Below are 19,800 nucleotides of genomic sequence, written 5' to 3'. Positions count from 1 at the left end.
GGGGGGAAAACCCAATAATCAGGTCGGAGTGCGCAGGCGCCGGGGAAAAAAACCGGGTTGGAGTGCGCAGGCGCTGGAGGAACAATAATCGGGTTGGAGCGCGCAGGCGCCGGGGGAGGAAAAAAAATAACCTGGTTGGAGTGCGCAGGCGTCAGGGGAAAAAAAAACCAATAATCAGGTCGGAGTGCGCAGGCGCAGAGGAAAAAAACCGGGTTGGAGTGCGCAGGCGCCGGAGGAGAAAAAAAATAACCTGGTTGGAGTGCGCCGGGGGAGGAAAAAAAATAACCTGGTTGGAGTGCGCAGGCGCCAGGGGGGAAAAACCCCCAATAATCAGGTCGGAGTGCGCAGGCGCACGGGAAAAAACGGGTTGGAGTGCGCAGGCGTTGGAGGAACAATAATCGGGTTGGAGCGCGCAGACGCCGGGGGAGAAAAAAAAACCTGGTTGGAGTGCGCAGGCGCCGGGGGGGAGGAACCCAATAATCAGGTCGGAGTGCGCAGGCGCCGGGAACAGGAACCGGGTCGGAGTGCGCAGGCGCCGACCGGGCCTCCCGCTGAGGCGACTGGGGCGATGGCGGCCGCGGGCGGCCCTGAGGCGACGGCGGCGGAGTCGGAGGGGATGGCGGCCGCCGCGACTGCCGTGGCCGCCGCCTCTCCGCCGGCCCCCGTGGTGGTGCAGCGGGAGCCGGTGTACAACTGGCAGGCCACGAAGCGGTCGCTGCGGGAGCGCTTCGCCTTCCTCTTCGCCAACGAGCTGCTCAGCGACGTGCGCTTCGTGGTGGGCAAAGGCGGGCCGCGGGCCGGCGGGGGGGGCGGGGGCCCCGGCCAGCAGCGCATCCCGGCCCACCGCTTCGTCCTGGCCGCCGGCAGCGCCGTCTTCGACGCCATGTTCAACGGGGGCATGGCCACCACCTCGGCCGAGATCGAGCTGCCCGACGTGGAGCCCGCCGCCTTCCTGGCCCTGCTCAGGTCCGTGAGGAAAGGGCCGGCGACGCGCGTTTACCGGGGGGGGGATGCCTGGGGGGGCGGGGAAGTAGGGGTTTAAATGACATGGGGAGGGGGCCGTGGCTCAGTGGTAGAGCATCTGCATTGTCATGCAGAAGGTCCCAGGTTCAATCCCCGGCACCTCCAGTTAAAGAGACTAGGCAAATAGGTGATGCGAAAGACCTCTGCCTGAGACCCTGGAGAGCCATGGAGAGCGGCCGTGGCTCAGTGGGTAGAGCGTCTGCATTGTCGTGCAGAAGGTCCCAGGTTCAATCCCCGGCACCTCCAGTTAAAGAGACTAGGCAAATAGGTGATGCGAAAGACCTCTGCCTGAGACCCTGGAGAACCATGGAGAGGGGCCGTGGCTCAGTGGTAGAGCATCTGCATTGTCATGCAGAAGGTCCCAGGTTCAATCCCCGGCACCTCCAGTTAAAGAGACTAGGCAAATAGGTGATGCGAAAGACCTCTGCCTGAGACCCTGGAGAGCCATGGAGAGCGGCCGTGGCTCAGTGGGTAGAGCGTCTGCATTGTCGTGCAGAAGGTCCCAGGTTCAATCCCCGGCACCTCCAGTTAAAGAGACTAGGCAAATAGGTGATGCGAAAGACCTCTGCCTGAGACCCTGGAGAACCATGGAGAGGGGCCGTGGCTCAGCGGTAGAGCATCTGCTTGGCATGCGGGAGGTCCCAGGTTCAATCCCCGACATCTCCAGTTAAAGGGACTAGGCAAGGAGGCGAGGTGAAAGACCTCTGCCTGAGACCCTGGGGAGCCATGGGGAGGGGCGGGGAAGTAGGGGTTTAAATGACATGGGGAGGGGCCGTGGCTCAGTGGCAGAGCCGTTGCTTCGGATGCTAGAAGCTCCCGGGTCCAATCCCCGGCGTCTCCAGTTAAAGGAACGAGGCGATGGGAAGGACGTCTGCCTGACACCCTGGAGAACTGTGGAGAGGGGCCATGGCTTAGTGGTAGAGCCTCCGCTTGGCATGCGGAAGGTCCTGGGTTCAATCCCCGGCATCTCCAGTTCAAGGGACCAGGCAAGTAGGTGATGTGAAAGACCTCTGCCTGAGACCCTGGAGAGCTGCTGCCAGTCTGAGTAGACAATATGGACTTCGATGGACCGAGGGTCTGATTCAGTATAAGGCGGCTTCATGCGGATAGGCCATGGCTCAGTGGTAGAGCATCTGCTTGGCATGGAGAAGGTCCCAGGTTCAAGGCCCGGCATCTCCAGTTAAAGGGACTAGGCAGGTAGGTGATGTACCTTTGGCTATGTACAATAAATCTTTACCTGTAAACTACCTCATGGAGGGGCTGTGATTCAGTGGTAGAGCATCTGCTTGGCGTGCAGAAGGCCCCAGGTTCAGTCCCCGGCTTCTCCAGTTAAAGGGACTAGGCAAGGAGGTGATGGTAAAGACCTCTGCCTGAAACCCTGGACAGCCGCTGTCGGTCTGAGTAGACAATGCTGACTTTGATGGACCAAATTCATTATACTGATTCAGTATAAGGCGGCTTCATGCAGATAGGCCATGGCTCAATGGTAGCGCATCTGCTCGCCATGCAGAACCTCCCAGGTTCAATTTCCAGTTACTCGGCAGGTAGGTGACGTGAAAGACCAATTCCTGAGTCAGGACCCAAAACGTAGGTTGCAGCTCTCTCGCAGGCCGGGGGTGGGAACAGGGTGAGCTGGGAGAGTCGGTTCTGGGAGGCTGAGCGGCAAATTTGGGGATGCTTCTGCATAAGGCGTGAAATGGCCATAAAGCGCAGCTGTTGCTCAGAAATGCGATGTATCTATGAACACTAAGCATGAAAAATAGAATGTAAACTTGTTCAGTGTAAATAGATGTGATATGCTTGCATTTTATATTGGGGGGAGCAGCATGCAGTTCTGTTGCAGGTGGCTCATGAGCAGTACAGTAAGCTTCGACAGGGGTCCCGCTTCAAAATGTTTGATAGCAAAGGCTTAAGGAGACCACGCCCTACAAGGAAAGGCTGAGGGATTTGGGAATGCTTAGTCTGGAGAAGACGAGGTTGAAGGGGGGGGACATGATTGCTCTCTTTAAGTATTTTAAGGGCTGTCACGTAGGGGAGAGCAGGGAGTTGTACCTGTTGGCAGTAGAGGATAGGACTCGCAATAATGGGTTTAAATTATGGGCGGAAAGGTACCGGCTGGATATTAGGAAGCATTTTTTTACAGTAAGAGTTGTTTGACAGTGTAATCAGTTGCCTAGGGAGGTGATGAGCTCCCCCTCATTGGCAGTCTTTAAGCAGAGGCTGGACAAACACTTGTCAGGGATGCTCTAGCTGATCCTGCATTAAGCAGGGGGTTTAGACTAGTTGGCCTGTATGGCCCCTTATAACTCTATGATGCTGTGCTTCTAAGGTGCAAATCAGAGAAGTCAAGATTTTGTGTCGGTTTATGCTTGTCACTCAGCAGGTCTACAATGACTTGAATCTATATATTTTGGCTTTAAATGGGCTGTGATTCTTGTTGTTCAGAAGCCCTGTGACTGTTTACTATCCATCTTTCCCCTTCAGTAGGTCTGTACATCATATGTTGCTATGGTAGCCTTAAGCAGTTGCCTCTTGTAAAACATGTTACAGTAGTTGAGTCCCATGGCTATAACATTGTGGAGGGTGGTGTTCGGGGAGTTTGTTAGCCCTGCCAGAAGGCTGTCACCAGAACATTTGGGTCTGAGCAATGCATTGAATTCAGGGCTGCTCCAACAGTACCTCATTCATCAGTTCCTTCAGTCTGGAGTCCCTGTGTTCCCTCTAGTGACAATAAGAACTGTATTCCCTCTGATCTGAGTAGTAAAAGCACTCTGAAACGGATCTTGAGTTATGAAAGGAACTGGACAGGTTACATTCCCAAAGGTGGGGGAAGTTGCTGAACATTTTGCAAGTACTCAACCTTCTCGTTAGTATCTATCTGCTGTACAGTCTTTGAACTAGCAGCTGCTCTGCAAATCAAAGGGTACTACTCTCTTGAGAGGCTTGCAGTCCAATAAATTGTGGATTTATTTGGTTGGTGGAGCCTGCTTGGAAGTAAACATGCAGAAAGGTTGCAGCCTTAATTGCTGACAGATGCTGCTGTCGATATTTGGGTTGGACTTGTTTTCTGCAGAAATTTGAGGAATGGCCGGATGCGTAGCGGACTGGGAACAATTTGAAGTGAAGGAATCCAGTATGCAGTGATGATGAATGTGCAGTGGATTAGGGAGGAAATGGCTGAATAGGTAAAGAAATAAGATTTCCCCTTTAGAAGGGGGTTGGGTGGGATGTGAAATAAGAGGAAGATTCAGGATCTCAAAGAATGGTTGGAATAGTGCGGTTGGTTTGGGTAAGAAACCTTTGCCACACAACTCTCAGCTTAAGGCTCCTTGAAATAATATATATCCAGACTATATTGGCAATTTCCAGCAATTCCCTGTTCCCACAGCAGATCTGCTCCCTATCATTCCTCAGGGTCACCTGTCCTCCAGGAGCACCATTGTGTAGAGATAAGAGGGAACCCGGCTGTTCCATTCTAGCCCTGGAAAATTTACTCTGGATCCAACCCATAAAATTAATGTTGTGAGAAGAGTTGGTTTTCATATGCCGATTTTCTCTACCACCTAAGGGAGACTCAAACTGGCTTACAATTACCTTCCCTTCCCCACAACAGACACCCTGTGAGGTGGGTGAGGCTGATAGAACTGTGACTAGCCCAAGGTCACCCAGCTGGCTTCATGTGTCGGAGTGGGGAAACAAATCCAGTTCACCAGATTAGCCCCCGCAGCTCAAGTGGAGGAGTAGGGAATCAAACCTGGTTCTCCAGATCAGACTCCACTGCTCCAAACCACTGCTCTTAACCACTAACGCCACGCTGGCTCTCATTTGTTAGAGCCTTAAATTCAAACTCTCTATTTGACTTGGGTTAGGCTGCTTTGCCTTTTAGCTTTCCCGTGCAATATGTAGCGCCTACACTAAACCACATTTATTTATTTATTTAAAACGTTTATCAGCCGCCTTTCTTCCTTACAAAGTTCAAAGTGTAGACAAAACACTTAACATGCAATACACCAAAAACATAACAAAACAAAATTTAAAATCACAACTTAGGACTGCTAGTAAACTGAAACCAAATGCAGTCCTAAATAAAGCACTCTTCGGCTGCCTCCTAAAGATCGAACGGGAGAGGGCTAGGTGCACCTCCCTGGGGAGGTTGTTCCATAATTGTGGGAACTCTCTCATTTACCCACCAAACTTGCTATTTTGATTGATTGATGGGACCATCAGGAGGAACTCTCCCTGTGATCTTAATTCCCAGGCAGGAAGATATGGGAGAAGATTGTCCTTCAGATACCCCAGTCTCAAGCCATGTAAGGCTTTTAAGTTCTAGTTCTCAGTAGAGGTCACCAACCCCGGAGACCAAAGCAGCTTGTTCCAAACCCCGACCTGGAGCCAGATTGAAAGAGGTTCATTGTCACCCCCAAAATATTGTTATAAAATACTTTTTAAAATCCCGTTGAGGTAATTGTCCGTATCCTTCTTGCACATCCTTCAAAAATCTCCTTCTGAGGCTGTGGTGTAGCACTGCGACAACTAGAATCAGTAATATCAGAATTTCTAGCAAGGCGCAAAATCCCAATCACTGCCAGACGATTTCAGCCAGTGTGTGAAAACAAAGGACAATGGCAAAAATGTATGTTTAGTGTGCTCATGCATGTCCTTGAAGTGCACTCATTTACGGCTAGATTTGCACGTTCTTAGAACAATATGGAATACTAGTACTGACCTTGTAATTGGGATTCTCTGTTTTGGATTAGTGACTACAGAGCACGTTTAAAAACAGTAGAGCCAACTTCCAGCTTCTATCTGCTTCATCCAGTCAGTACAACAAGGAATCGTTTGTTTGGAATAACTTGAAATTGTATGTAAATTGAGAGGTCGTGAACTGACTGCCTTCGCCTTTATTGTGCGCTCCTGTTTAATTACTGACAACTTAGCTGGTCTGGATGTTCTTCTCAACTTTCACTTTGATTTCTAGGTTTTTGTATTCAGATGAAGTCCAGATTGGGCCAGAAACCGTTATGACCACACTCTACACAGCCAAGAAGTATGCCGTCCCGGCCCTGGAAGCTCATTGTGTAGAATTTCTCACGAAGCACCTCCGGGCAGATAATGCTTTTATGCTGCTAACTCAGGTAATTGTTTTAACTTCTGATTTGTTATAGATGCTGCTGTGTACTTACTGAACTAATTAGGAGTATTGTATTAATAGCCTTGCTGCGGGGATTTTTGTAGCATATAGAAATACATCCGTAGCACAGCAGTTCTAGTTGCTGCAAGTGTGAATGCTAGCGGCAAAGAGAAAGCTTAACACAACCTCCTGTTGAGTCTTCTACAGACCACTGACCCTTATGTAATTTATGATGTTTATGCCAATAAAGGTGTTTCTGTTCTGTTCTGAGTCTTCTACGGAAGACTTCAGTCTAAGAAACCATCTTAGGACATACAGACTATTGAAACATTGGTCTACTTTTCTGCTGGCTTTTTCTCCCAAGCTCAGTGCTACCTAGTAAGTTTAAGGATACCTCGAGGCGCATGTTAGTCAGCTACATAGTCATGGGATATTTGTTCATCACTAAGGGGAAAAAAGGTATCATGAGCCAGGCAGGAGATTTTAATTACCATATTTTTGTTTGTTGTAATTGGGGGAATGTGACACTAAAATTGACCTGGCAGGAAAATTTCAGACCAGTTGTAGGCAAAGGCTTTTTGGATTTATCTAGCTCTAATATTTAGGGGGGGGGGGAATCAGTGGGTTCTAGATCAAATCAAGCCTGAACTGACCCTAGAAGCTAAAATGACTAAACTGAGGCTGTCGTACTTTGGTCACATGATGAGAAGACAAGAGTCACTGGAAAAGACAATCATAGCAGGAAAAGAGGAAGACCCAACAAGAAATGGATTGACACCATAAAGGAAGCCACAGCCCTCAGTCTGCAAGATCTGAGCAAGGCTGTTAAGGATAGGGCGTTTTGGAGGACATTGATTTATAGGGTCATCATGAGTCAGAAGCAACTTGACGGTACTTTACACACACACAATATTTAAACTGAATTTCTTTCTGTAGAAATTTTCAGCTACCTGTAATTCATGTATTTTTAGCACAGCATTCTGCCTTACTGCGAGTTGTTTCAAACCCACTTTTCCTGCTCAATGCTTATGTAAAGATAGTTGCCATCCTACGCTCGCTCACTCAGGAGTAAGTTCCGCTAGATGCGATGGGACTGACTTCTGAGCAAACGTGCTTAGAATCATTCATGCTTTAAGTCTCATGGCTACTGCAGATGAACAAAGTGCAGTAGAAGGATTGGGAGTGGAGGTTGTGCATTTCACCCCTGCTTGGTAGGAGATTCCTCCTCCCCCTCTGCTGTAACTGTGACTAAACGTTTTTCAGTGGCAGCAACATTCACGACGGTTAAGATTACATCAGAAAGCCTCTTAAGAAAGATTTGATACCAGCTTGTGATCTTGGTTTCAAATCCTGATTAAACGTTAGCTGTAGACCAGGGTGGTTTCTTTCAGAACACAGCCTCTAAGAGCAGAGGGGAATGACCAGGGGGCTTGCAGTCTGCATGCGTAAAATATCTCGATATTAAAAGGCAGTAAAGGAAGTGAACTTGAGCGGGGTTTCAGTCTAGAAACCCCCATCTCCGTTACAACGCTTCAGGCAATGTGGAATTTGCACAATGACTCTCAGCATATCTCTGTGCAGGCTCGTTTATTCGATGAGCCGCAGCTGGCCAGCCTCTGCCTTGATACGATCGACAAAAGTACGATGGACGCGATAAGCGCAGAAGGTTTCACAGATATCGACATAGGTAAGGCGCCCTCTAAAAGCTGGGCATGAACTTTGAGGGAACCCTCGCTGGTCGCTTTTCTGATGCTGGTTGTTCTGGTTGTCCTTCTAGCCTCTACATTACACACATTTGTGTCTGCTGCACCGTCAGAGTTAGGCTGGGTCAGCCCACCCACCAAGTCCCTCTTGGAGGCCTCAGACTAGAGAGGAGGCGTTAACAGCACCCTTGGTATTCTTCGTCTCATTCTACAGGGAGCTAGCGTGGTGTAGTGGTTAAGAGCGGTGCTTTGGAGCAGTGGACTCTGATCTGGAGAGCTGGGTTTGATTCCGTGCTCCTCCACATGATTAGCGCAGGCTAATCTGGTGAACTGGATTTGTTTCCCCATGCCTACACATGAAAGCCAGCACATGGGCTCAAAACGAATAAATTCTCTACCATATGGTTTGAGTTTCAAAACTTTTTCTTATTCTTATCACTATAGTGCTTATAATATTTACAGTGTAGAAAATTATATTCATAAATGTTTAACCCAAATACATATACAGAAAGCGAAAAGGGACTGAAGTACTAACAAACCCCATGAAGGTGAAAAAAAGTAAGCTGTGGTCAGGCGCAAGAGTTATTTCACTCAAGTCATGGTGTGATTCTAAACAAGCGTCCAAAGGACCACATCAAACACACAAGGCTGTGGTAATCTTCGCCCCATAGGGCGGAGAGTCGGGAAACTCCGATGCAATGGAGAAAGATGAGCGAAGTTGGAAATGCTTTTCCCGGAATAAATTCTCGCGTTTTCGCTGTTAAGCTTCTTCAGCCAATGTATCTAAAATTGTAACAATCAATCTTACATAATAACCACCCTTGCATAACTCTAACAAAGATGAAAAGGTAAGTGTTTACACAATACTGATACAGCACTAGTGTATATATTTTTGGTTTACACATGAAAGCCAGCTGGGTGATATTGGGCTAGTCACAGAGCTCTCTTGGCCTCACCTACCTCACAGGGTGTCCCTTGTGGGGAGGGGAAGGGAAGGCGATTGTAAGCCGGTTTGATTCTTCCTTAAGTGGTAGAGAAAGTCAGCATGTAAAAACCAACTAACCTGCTACTTCTACTGTCCTCCTCTGTAGCAGGTTAGTTAGCAGGAGCATTACCCTGTTCTCCGTGGGGTATGCCCGCCCCTTCTTCTGCCTGCCTACCTCACCCTCCTGGGTTGTTTGGCAGGAGCTATTGCCAATCAGGTGTGACTGGGCCAGGCTAGCCTCCAGCATCACCCTTCACCTTCTTTAAATGGCTGCCCCGCCTCCCTGCAGCCAGCTGGTTCTGGTTCTTTAAGGCTCAGGGCCACCCCCACAGGGCTATTCCTCCCTTGCCCTACCCTTCCGGGTTGGTGTGCCACTGGCCTCTTGGGCAGGCCCAGCTTCAGCCACCTGTACTGACTGCCCTACTGTATCGACCAACAGAGGTGAGGCTGAATTCTGCTGTATGCTGGCCTTTGCCAGGCAGGCTGCTTCAGTTAGCCCTCTCCTCTTCATGTGAGACAATTTTGTGTTATCTGATAAGCTGTTAGACACACAAAAAGAAACATGTAGGCTAATACACTACTGAAGTAATTTTGAACTCTAATTGTTCTTGGAAAGAAGCCTGAGGAATTTTTAAATAAAACTTTGAAAAGAAAGTTCTATATCTGCAGATAACATGATGATTTCCCCCCCCCACTGCAGACACTTTATGTGCAGTTTTGGAAAGAGACACACTCAGTATTCGAGAGAGCAGACTTTTTGGAGCCGTCGTCCGCTGGGCTGAAGCAGAATGTCAAAGACAACAGCTACCCGTCACCTCTGCAAATAAGCAGAAGGTGCTTGGCAAAGCCCTCTCCTTAATCCGTTTCCCACTGATGACTATTGAAGAGTTTGCGGCAGGTAATGTTGTGGATCATGTCAGTGTTGTCGGGGAAAGGGGAACGCCGATGCGTCTTTAGCGTGCAAGGCCACAAATGTGCTTTAATGCTCCAGTCCTGTGTGTACGTGGTAGATGGGGAGCTTAAAAAGCAAGGAAGAACTACAGAATGCTTGTGTGAGTCATAATAACGTGTGTGGTCACAAATGTGATTAACTTCCCCAGGAGATGCTTCCAAGTAAGCGCGCATAAGACTGCAGCAATTGTTAATAAAAACATTACAAGATCTTCAAAATGAGAACCGGAAAATCTCTTGGTTTACCTACTACAAAGTAATTCACAGTTTGAAGATTGACTGTTACAACAAAGGAAATGTGAGAAAACTGACGGACTTTGAGCAAGCAATAACTAAGTCACAGGAACATCTGCTTTCTAAAATATATCACATTTCATTAACAGTTAAAAGGCAGATGATATCTTGATAGAATGGGCACAATCCAAGTGGCCCTGGGTGTAGCCCGTAGATCACAAAATAATAGGAGATCTATTGTCTCAGTTGCTCCTGATGCACAAACACCTAGCCTATCTGAAAATGGAATTTTATCAAACTGACCGCTCAGTTCAGCTGTCGGGAGAACATTCAGTCTGGCGAGCACATTGTCAGCTTTAGTTCAGCAGAATATGCTGTTTGGCTGTGCTTTGAGCCCATTCCCACACACCCTCCCCTCTAATAAATTGCATTCTCTTCCCTCCTAAATCTGTTTTTTTTTTTTAAAAAAAAAAAAAGAGAGGGGGTTTCTTGGTTGATGAATTGCTGAAAAAATGTATGTAACACACCCTGAAACAGTGATCTGTGATCTTGACGAAGACTTTTCAATTGAGGCTACAAACTGTTATCTGTAGAGTTGGTTATTTAACGGGGTAAAAATAATCTGTTAATGTCCTGGGTTAAACAGCAGATAAGAAATTAAAATAAACCACCAGCTGTGCTGTTTTGGCTTGGAATGTTTGCCTTGGACAGAAACAAGGAATGTTGGGGGGTATTCAAGTGTGTTGAAGTGTATTTTTTTAACATTTAATCTTACAATAAAAGAAGGAAAAAAACATAGATATAACATTACTAAAAAAATCAACTACTGATACAAATTGTTTTTTTAAAAACTAACTAAAACTTCCAATATAACTAAAATACCCATAGCACTTAATCAAATAATGCTCTATTTATCTAAAATCCACATTATTATTATATCACTACCTCTCTACAATTTACACATTAGAATGCTTTCTCCATCCTTTAAATTGTTGAATTTCAGCGAGCGTCCAGTTCTTCTGTATTTTTATCATTATTATAGTACGTCAGCTTAATTAAAGCGTAGGTTTCTTTAACCTTGTCAAGCCAATTATTTAAGTCAGGGAATTCATTGCTTTTCCAATTTCTCGCAAAATTTGTTCTAGCAGCCGTTAACATATGGAGAAACTTAACTTGAATATCATTTGGTTTGTCTGGAAAATAATTCAATAAAATTGTTTCCGGTCTTACAGGAATAACAATTTCAAGACCATTGGCTATGATTTCAATCACCTGAAGTGTATCTTTTGTAAAACTTGCACTGTTAATGACATTTTCATACAACCATTTTATATTTCATCTATGGCACATTCTGAACACCATACTTAGTATTAAACTACAAATCGGAGAGAGCATAAGCTCTTTAATAGGTTGTGCTAAGTAAAAGCGGTACCCCACCACAGGAAACGGTTTTGTGGCTGCGAACACAAACCAGTGAGACCAGAGTAATGCAATTAGAGCCTCTTTAATCCCACAGACATGTTGCAGGAGGCACTCCTATTACTTACAGGGCACTTACTGGAGGAAATTATTCATCTGGTTCCGCCTGTGTTGCCTTTTAGAATCCAGGCTAAGACATTTCTCTTTACTCAGGCTTTTAACTGAAGGTTTCCGTCTCTTATGGCCTAGCATGTGGGCTGTTTTAAGGATTACGATTTTATGTTGCTGAATGTCATTTGGTTCTTGTAGGTTATCCGGGCTGTGTAACCGTGGTCTTGGTATTTTCTTTCCTGACATTTCGCCAGCAGCTGTGGCAGGCATCTTCAGAGGAGTAACACTGAAGGACAGGGTCTCTTGGCCAACCTGAGAAATCAGCAATGGCTGAACATGGACTGACACAAACAGGACACAGGGTCTTATTCCAAGACACTGAAAGACTGGACAATTCTACCAACTATTTTGTCAGATTGCACAGAGAAGCCATTGAAATTCATAAACATCAGCACAACTTTAACAGAAAAGAAGAGAGTTTGGAATAAGACCCTGTGTCCTGTTTGTGTCAGTCCATGTTCAGCCACTGCTGATTTCTCAGGTTGGCCAAGAGACACTGTCCTTCAGTGTTACTCCTCTGAAGATGCCTGCCACAGCTGCTGGCGAAATGTCAGGAAAGAAAATACCAAGACCACGGTTACACAGCCCGGATAACCTACAAGAACCAATGAACTCTGACCGTGAAAGCCTTCGACAATATTTTGAATGTCATTTGTTTTTAGTTTAAAAAAAAATTAATATTGCAACATGCAAATATCAGTTCTTGTAGGTTATCCGGGCTGTGTGACCGTGGTCTTAGTATTTTCTTTCCTGACGTTTCACCAGCAGCTGTGGCAGGCATCTTCAGAGGAGTAACACTGAAGGACAGTGTGTCTCAGTGTCAAGTGTGTAGGACTGTGTTGGTGAACCTATGGCACGCGTGCCCGACTTGGCACCCGTAGCCCTCTCTGCCGGCACGCGTGGAGCCGTCACGTCTGGCTAGGACGCTCTCCTCCGCTTTTCCTCCTAGCAGAGGGTGTTATGGCTTTTGCCCAGCACACCCAACTGTCTCATTCCTCCTCTGCCTCCTCTTCCGCCTTTATGGGATTTCCACCCCCTTAAACCCTCTGGGCCTCGCCTTCCCTGGGCCATCAGACTCTCGCCTCCCCTGTTCCTGCGGTCTCGCTGCCGTGCTCGACCACCCCATCCCGCCTGGGGTTGGCCCCTCCCACTCAACGTTCCCACCAGCGTTGGGTGGCTCTGCGCAGCTCGCTCCTCCGCTCCAGTGCAGAGCTGCTCCTCGCCCTGTCTGGACCAGCAGACTCCTGTCTCCCTCCTTCCTGCAGCTGCCGCCTTCCTCCCCCTCCCCTCTTGCTCCAGCCGAGTGTTTTGGGTGCTGTCGCCCCCCGCGCCTTTCCCTCCCCGTCCCGCAGGGACACGGTGCCGAATCCTGGCCTCCACCGGGTCCCGAGGAGCTTGCCTCCTCGTGTGCGGGCGTCCCTGCTTCGTCCCTGGTGGCGGGGGCTGCCACCACGGGACGCCAAGCTCTCTCTCGGGCGACGTCAGCACTCGGTGTCTCCGCGCCTCCCCAGACGTTCCTGGCTTCAGAGGCGCCGCCTGCGAGCGGGGTCGCCTCCGTCTCTTCCTCCTCCCAGCCAGGTACGTGGGGCTTCTCCTCCTGGGGTCGATGGTCTCCTGGAGGGTAGGGCTCGGCGTCGGGATTGGGGAATAATCCCGAGGGGCCGTCCCAGGCCCTGGACTCGGGACAAAATCATACCCCTCTTTTCGGACAGAACCCTCTGAACATAGACCAGGTTTTGCTTCATCTATTTGCCTTAGGGTTGCCAGGTGTCCTCCCCCCCCCCCCCCGCAATCATTTACCTCTTTTCCTGACAGTTCAGTTACAAATATAAAGTTTCACTTTGAAGAAGAAGAGTTGGTTTTTATATGCCTACTTTCTCTACCACTTAAGGAAGAATCAAAGCGGCTTTCAATCACCTTCCCCTCCCAACAACAGACACCCTGGCCATTTATGCATGGTCAGTTTTGATGCTCACTCAAAGCACTTTTTAAAAATGCAACTTTAAAACTGCCTATTCACGGTCTCGAAGCAAAAGAAGAAATTCCACCCCTCCCACTCGCCTGCTCCTTTGTTCCTGTTTGCATAGCCATTAGCATGTGCATAGCTAACCCGCTGCTGTTATTTTGCATGGTTCCTTCACAGGGATTCTTCAGGAGGATTCTTCAGGTTAAATTGCTGTGTTGGCAGTTCGCGATAAATAAGTAGGTTTTTGGTTGCAGTTTGGGTACTCGGTCTCTAAAAGGTTTGCCATCACTGGTGTAGGAAGAGTAATATATAGTCAGAAGGGGGTTTGAGCTGAGTCATTGTCCTGCAAAGTATTAAAGGTAATGTGCTAATCATTGTCCTGTAAGTATCAAGATAATGTGCTAATGAGGGTGTGGTATGTTAATGTGGAACCATTGTATCCTGAAGTGATCTGTTAACATGTGGAATCCAAAGCTAATCCACATGGCTATTGTAGACTGTAGTCTTCGTTAGTCTGGAGGTTTTCAGGCAGGAAGCCAAGACTTATTCATTCTTAAACTCTCTTCTGTTAAAGTTGTGCTGATGTTTATGAATTTCAATGGCTTCTCTGTGCAAAACAATGGTTCCACATTAACATACCACACCCTCATTAGCACATTATCTTGATACTTACAGGACAATGATTAGCACATTACCTTTAATACTTTGCAGGACAATGACTCAGCTCAAACCCCCTTCTGACTATATATTACTCTTCCTACACACTTGACACTGAGAGACACTGTCCTTCAGTGTTACTCCTCTGAAGATGCCTGCCACAGCTGATGGCGAAATGTCAGGAAAGAAAATACCAAGACCACGGTCACACAGCCCGGATAACCTACAAGAACCGATTAACTCTGACCGTGAAAGCCTTTGACAATATACAAATATTAGTTAGTGAGTTTAACATCTATATATAAAACTTATTACCTAGCTCAGTGGTTCCCAAACTTTTCAGGCCACTGTCCCCTTGGTTCCACAAACTCAACCCCAGCACCCCCTACCCTATCTAGCAAGACAGTTGAAGGGGCCCACCTCTAGCACCCCCCTGCTGCCCCCTTGCCTTTTGGTGCTCCTCTAGGTAATCCCACCGCCCCCCAGGGGGTGGTACTGCCCACTTTGGGAACTACTGACCTAGCTGAATGTCATTTTAATGCTGCTTTGTCACTAATGTTTGCTTGTCTTATTGCTGGATTTAAAATTGTTGTTCTAATTTTTGTTTTGTTTGCTTTGTGAGCTAACTTGAGAAAGTTTCTCAAGAGGCAGCATATCAATTCACAAAACAAATACAGTCACATATGATTATAAAAACATTAGTTGCCAAGTGAAAGCTAACCAGCACAAAGGGTTCTCAGGCCTAACCTACATAGTCTGTGTATGCAAGTCCATTGAGCAAAGATTTGTGGATAATTCAGCTAGTTTCAGTCGAGCTGAGGAGGACAGCCAAACCGGTTTTATCCCAAGAGCGTTGCAGTTCAGTGTCCAAGCAGCAATGTTCCTCAATTCACTTCTTGCGTGTGTCCATGCGCACAGGCGCATGTTTGGTTTTAGCCCTCCCTTACAGGCATTCTTCTTTGTGCCTGGGTTAGGTAATCCAAGTTGAACACTTGCAATCTAGCAGTGGAGTAAATGGTATGCAAGTAGGCTTGTAAACTAGTAATCTCTCTGTAAGCACATTTTACGGTTTGCCTCTTAGGAGAGAAGGCATTTTAAAAATATGACATCCGCTCAACGGCATTGCCTCTTTTTCCAGGTCCTGCTCAATCTGGAATTTTGTCAGATCGGGAAGTAGTCAATCTCTTTCTGCATTTTACAGTCAACCCTAAACCCAGAGTTGACTATATTGACCGGCCAAGATGCTGCCTTAGGGGAAAGGAATGCAGCATCAACAGATTCCAGCAAGTGGAGAGCCGCTGGGGTTACAGCGGAACAAGTGATCGCATCAGGTAATTTGGTCGCCTTTTTCCAAGGAAAATTATGTCCTCTGCCTGTCACAGTTGTGCTTGGGAGAAAGTCCCTTCAGGATGATAGTTTGGTGGATGGCACCAGAAGCTGTACTGTGAGCATACTGGCTAGGCATGGGGGGCTGTCTTCTAACATCTAGGATGGAGTACAGAGCATTACAATCTCCCTCTCTGTACCTGACGTGTTTGTGTTTCAAATGCATTGACCTCTGTATCTTTTTGAAAAGGTTCACCGTCAATAGAAGAATTTCCATAGTGGGATTTGGATTATATGGATCTATTCACGGACCCACAGACTATCAAGTTAATATTCAGGTATTATAGTTCCAAACTGCAAAGTACATTGCCCTTGATCCACCCCCCATGCACAGTCCTGTATTTCAAGCATGCCGCTCTGGCATCTAGTATCAGGTGCATACTATGAAAATCCATTATGCTGTTTGAGCATGAGGTGGTACATTCATAACAAGGTGTCAGATAAAGCCCTGCTTTGTACATGATGAAGAAGAGTTGGTTTTTTCCTTTCCTTTCCCCCTTAGAAGCTCCTTGATCTATTGATCTTGAGCAGCGTAATTTTAAATCTAATGTTTGAGGGATATAAGGACTGAAATAAATCTTGCCACTGACAATGTAGCCTTGGGGTCCCTGTCACTTAATAAAGAGGCATTATGTCAGACACAGAGGCATTAGATTTATGTATTAAAAGGGGAGAGAAGTTGGTTTTTATATGCCGACTTTCTCAACCACTTAAGGAAGAATCAAACTGGTTTACAACCACCTTCCCTTCCCCTCCCCACAACAGACACCCTGTGAGATAGGTGGGGCTGAGAGAGCTCTAAGAGAGCTGTGACTAGCCCAAGGTCACCCAGCTGGCTTCATGTGGAGGAGTGGGGATTTAAATCTGGTTCTCCAGATTAGAATCCACTGCTCATGTGGAGGAGTGGGGAATCAAACCTGGTTCTCCAGATCAGAATCCACCATTCATGTGTAGGGATGGGGAATCAAACCCAGTTCTCCAGATTAAAGTCCACCTCTCCTAACCACCACTCTTTACCACCATCTGGCCGTCTGATGGGTGGTGAAAGCCAAATGGGATGTAAAGGTGTTGAGGGAGGGAAGAAACACATAAGCTGCCCTGCGCTCCTTGAAGAGGAGGAGCAGGAGGATTAAAATGCGAGATGCAGAGGCGGCAACAATCAAACCCAGGTCATTGGTCCTTTGTGAATGAAACATTTGGGGAAGCAGTTAAAGGAACAACACAACTTCTTGTTGTGCCTCAATGCAGATAATCGAATATGAGAAAAACCAGACGCTCGGGCAGAATGACACCGGATTTAGCTGCGATGGAACTGCCAGTACTTTCAGAGTTATGTTCAAAGAACCTATAGAGATTCTGCCGACAGTATGCTACACTGCCTGCGCAACCCTGAAAGTAAGATTGTAAATGCTTGAGGTTTTTTTCCCCCCTGTGTGAATCTACAAATGGGCAACTACATTTATTTAAAAAATTTTTGTGTGAGACAGCTTGTACCTTTTTTATTTATATATTTACAGTCCAAATCCTACCTTTCTTACGTTACAAGGCCTGTCGAGGTGGCCAGCTATTCAAATTAAATTTATATTATAAAACGATTAAAATAGCACACACACCCCTCTCAAACATACCTTATTAAAACCACTTTAAAAAAGATAAAGGTCCCCTGTGCAACCACCGGGTCATTCCTGACCCATGTGGTGTTGTCACATCCCGACGTTTACTAGGCAGACTTTGTTTATGGGGTGGTTTTCCAGTGCCTTCCCCAGCCCTCTACACTTTACTCCCAGCAAGCTGGGTCCTTGTTTTACCGACCTCGGAAGGATGGGAGGCAGAGTCAACCTTGAGCCGGCTACCTGAAACAGACTTCCTTTGGGATCGAACTCAAGTCGTGAGCAGTGCTTGGACTGCAGTACTGCAGCTTGCCACTCTGCGCCACGGGGCTCCTTAAAATCACTTTAAAGAGAGTTAAAAACAGCGTTAAAATACATTAAAAAACATTGGTTAGGAAGGAGGGATCATTGAGGGAATGCCAAACGAAACAAAGATCCCCTCACTCAAGAGTGAAACATCTGAAACTGTTTGATAATTATTGTGATCTCCTGGGTCGAGTACAGGCTTCTTCGAAGTGGACGCACCACTGCCTGTTTCAAGGCGATCACCCCCTCTCTTAAGGAAGCATTAACTACTGCTCGAACCCAGTCAGCAAGCCCTCCCCTGCAGGAGTTAAGTAAGCAGAAAGGGCAAGGGTCATGCAAGCAGGTGGTAGGCCTCAAACCTCCAAGGATCCTGTCCACATCCTCAGTGAATACATTGCAAAGTATCCCACGCAGTTGGACAGGTTGGCACCCCGGCACTATCTGACCCCATCGCTGCTAACATGGAGTCCCAGGTTGCAGCTGATGTGAGGAATTTTTAACTGCAAAGCGCTGAACAAAACGGTCACAGCGGGCCTTGAGTAGTCCATCTCCTGCAGGCCAAATCCCAACAGGCCTCTGACCACCCATAGCCGCTTTGCTGGTCTTCACTGTGCAGACACAATGGTAGCAGGAAAGTGCTGTTTCCTTGCCTCCCATCACTGTCCTGCTCTGAAAGGAGCTTTTGCCCGTGTCTTTATTGGATTTGCACTGAGCTTTCAATAAACCGAGGGGCTTAGTAAACCAAGGGGCTGCCTGGGCTCTGACACCGGAGAGAGGGCACCTGTGAGCGATTGTGTCAACTGCCGGTCTCATTCCCTCGTTCCAGAGGTCAACCAGGGCATCAACAGGAGCGCCAACCATATCGACAGGAAAATCGTCTAAGGCCATCAGAAAGCCATTTGGATCCATCTGGCTCTGGGGACGGATCATCTTAATAGATCTTCCACGCCTGCAGAGTCCTGGTTTTCTTCTTCTACTTTAATACTTTGATGTGAATTAACCTCATGCTAGAGAGCCTGGATCGGAGACGACCAAGAAATACCAGGGTTGCTATACAGAGGAAGGCACTGGCAAACCACCTCTGTTAGTCTCTTGCCATGAAAACCCTAAAAGGGGTCGCCATAAGTCGGCTGCGACTTGACTGCACTTCACACACACACACACACACACACACACACACACACACACACACACAGCCTTCAGTTACTTATACAATAAGCACAAACATTAGGAATAATCGGTATTATATATAGTAGGTAGGAAAATTAGAATGGCATCTTTTAACCTGAGTCAGTGATTGTAGTTTTATTCTATGTTTTAACATATTATATATTGTACTTCATATGTATGTTTGTTGGAAGCCACCCTGCGCCCGACTCGGGAAAGGGCGGGTTATAAATTAAATTAAAATTAATAACATTAGTAGGGGAGAAAGTAATTTTTCTTTGCTTTTTTTTTTTTTTTTGTATTTAGGGCCCTGATTCTCACTATGGCACAAAGGGATTGAAGAAAGTAATCCACGAATCTCCCACATCGAGCAAGACTTGCTTTTTCTTTTTTAGTTCACCGGGTAACAACAACGGCACCTCAATAGAAGATGGACAAATACCAGAAATAATTTTTTATACGTAATTTTGGACATCCAAGATGAAGCCGAGATCAGATCGGGAAAAGGACAGTTGGGAGATGTGGAGTACTGTGAAGCTGTGTAAATAATCTCAAACATGTTACAAAATGGAAGTATTGCACATGACAAGCATTAAACTAGTATTTACTATTTCCAGCGACAGTATATGCAGTTGAACTCTTCTCAAACTAAAATATTCTTACATGTATATAAGTATTTAACTTAATCTCTTTAACATGTTGCTACTCATAACCTGGAACCTGAAGCAGAGTATTTGTATTCCCCCCCCCCCGTATTATACTTGTTGTGATCTCTGTGGATGGTATGACTGTATTTCTGCACAATACAACGAACCTTGCATTCTTTAAATTTGAGTCATAAAGGAAAGCAGAATTATCACTAATAAAGATTGCATCTGTGATTTTAATCATTACGTTGTATTTAACCGGGGGGTGGGGGTTGCTGTGCATTTGGAAAAATTGGTATCACAAAAGCCAGTTGTTATGAATTTATTCTTAAAATATAAAGTGAAGATTGGAAGATAGTTTGTTTAGGTCTGGATGCTTTACTTGAACATGTGCAGCTGCCTTCTACTGAATCAGACCCTCGGTCCATCAAAGTTAGTATTGTC

The 19,800-nt window shown here is 46.6% G+C and overlaps 1 protein-coding gene across 1 annotated transcript; it reads left to right on the top strand.

Moving 5' to 3' along the window:
- Window positions 1–568: 568 nt before the first annotated feature.
- Window positions 569–19,220, top strand: BTBD1 (BTB domain containing 1). The gene is made up of 8 exons (XM_056865720.1): window positions 569–966; window positions 6,002–6,158; window positions 7,736–7,841; window positions 9,543–9,740; window positions 15,379–15,571; window positions 15,817–15,904; window positions 16,875–17,021; window positions 19,016–19,220. The coding sequence occupies exons 1-8, from the start codon at window positions 569–571 to the stop codon at window positions 19,172–19,174; spliced, it is 1,446 nt and encodes a 481-aa protein (XP_056721698.1). The 3' UTR covers window positions 19,175–19,220.
- Window positions 19,221–19,800: the final 580 nt, after the last annotated feature.

This window comes from Euleptes europaea, chromosome 20 (assembly GCF_029931775.1).
Source record: "Euleptes europaea isolate rEulEur1 chromosome 20, rEulEur1.hap1, whole genome shotgun sequence".
In the NCBI taxonomy this organism is placed as follows: Eukaryota; Metazoa; Chordata; class Lepidosauria; order Squamata; family Sphaerodactylidae; genus Euleptes; species Euleptes europaea.
This window is presented reverse-complemented; position numbering and strand designations above follow the sequence as displayed.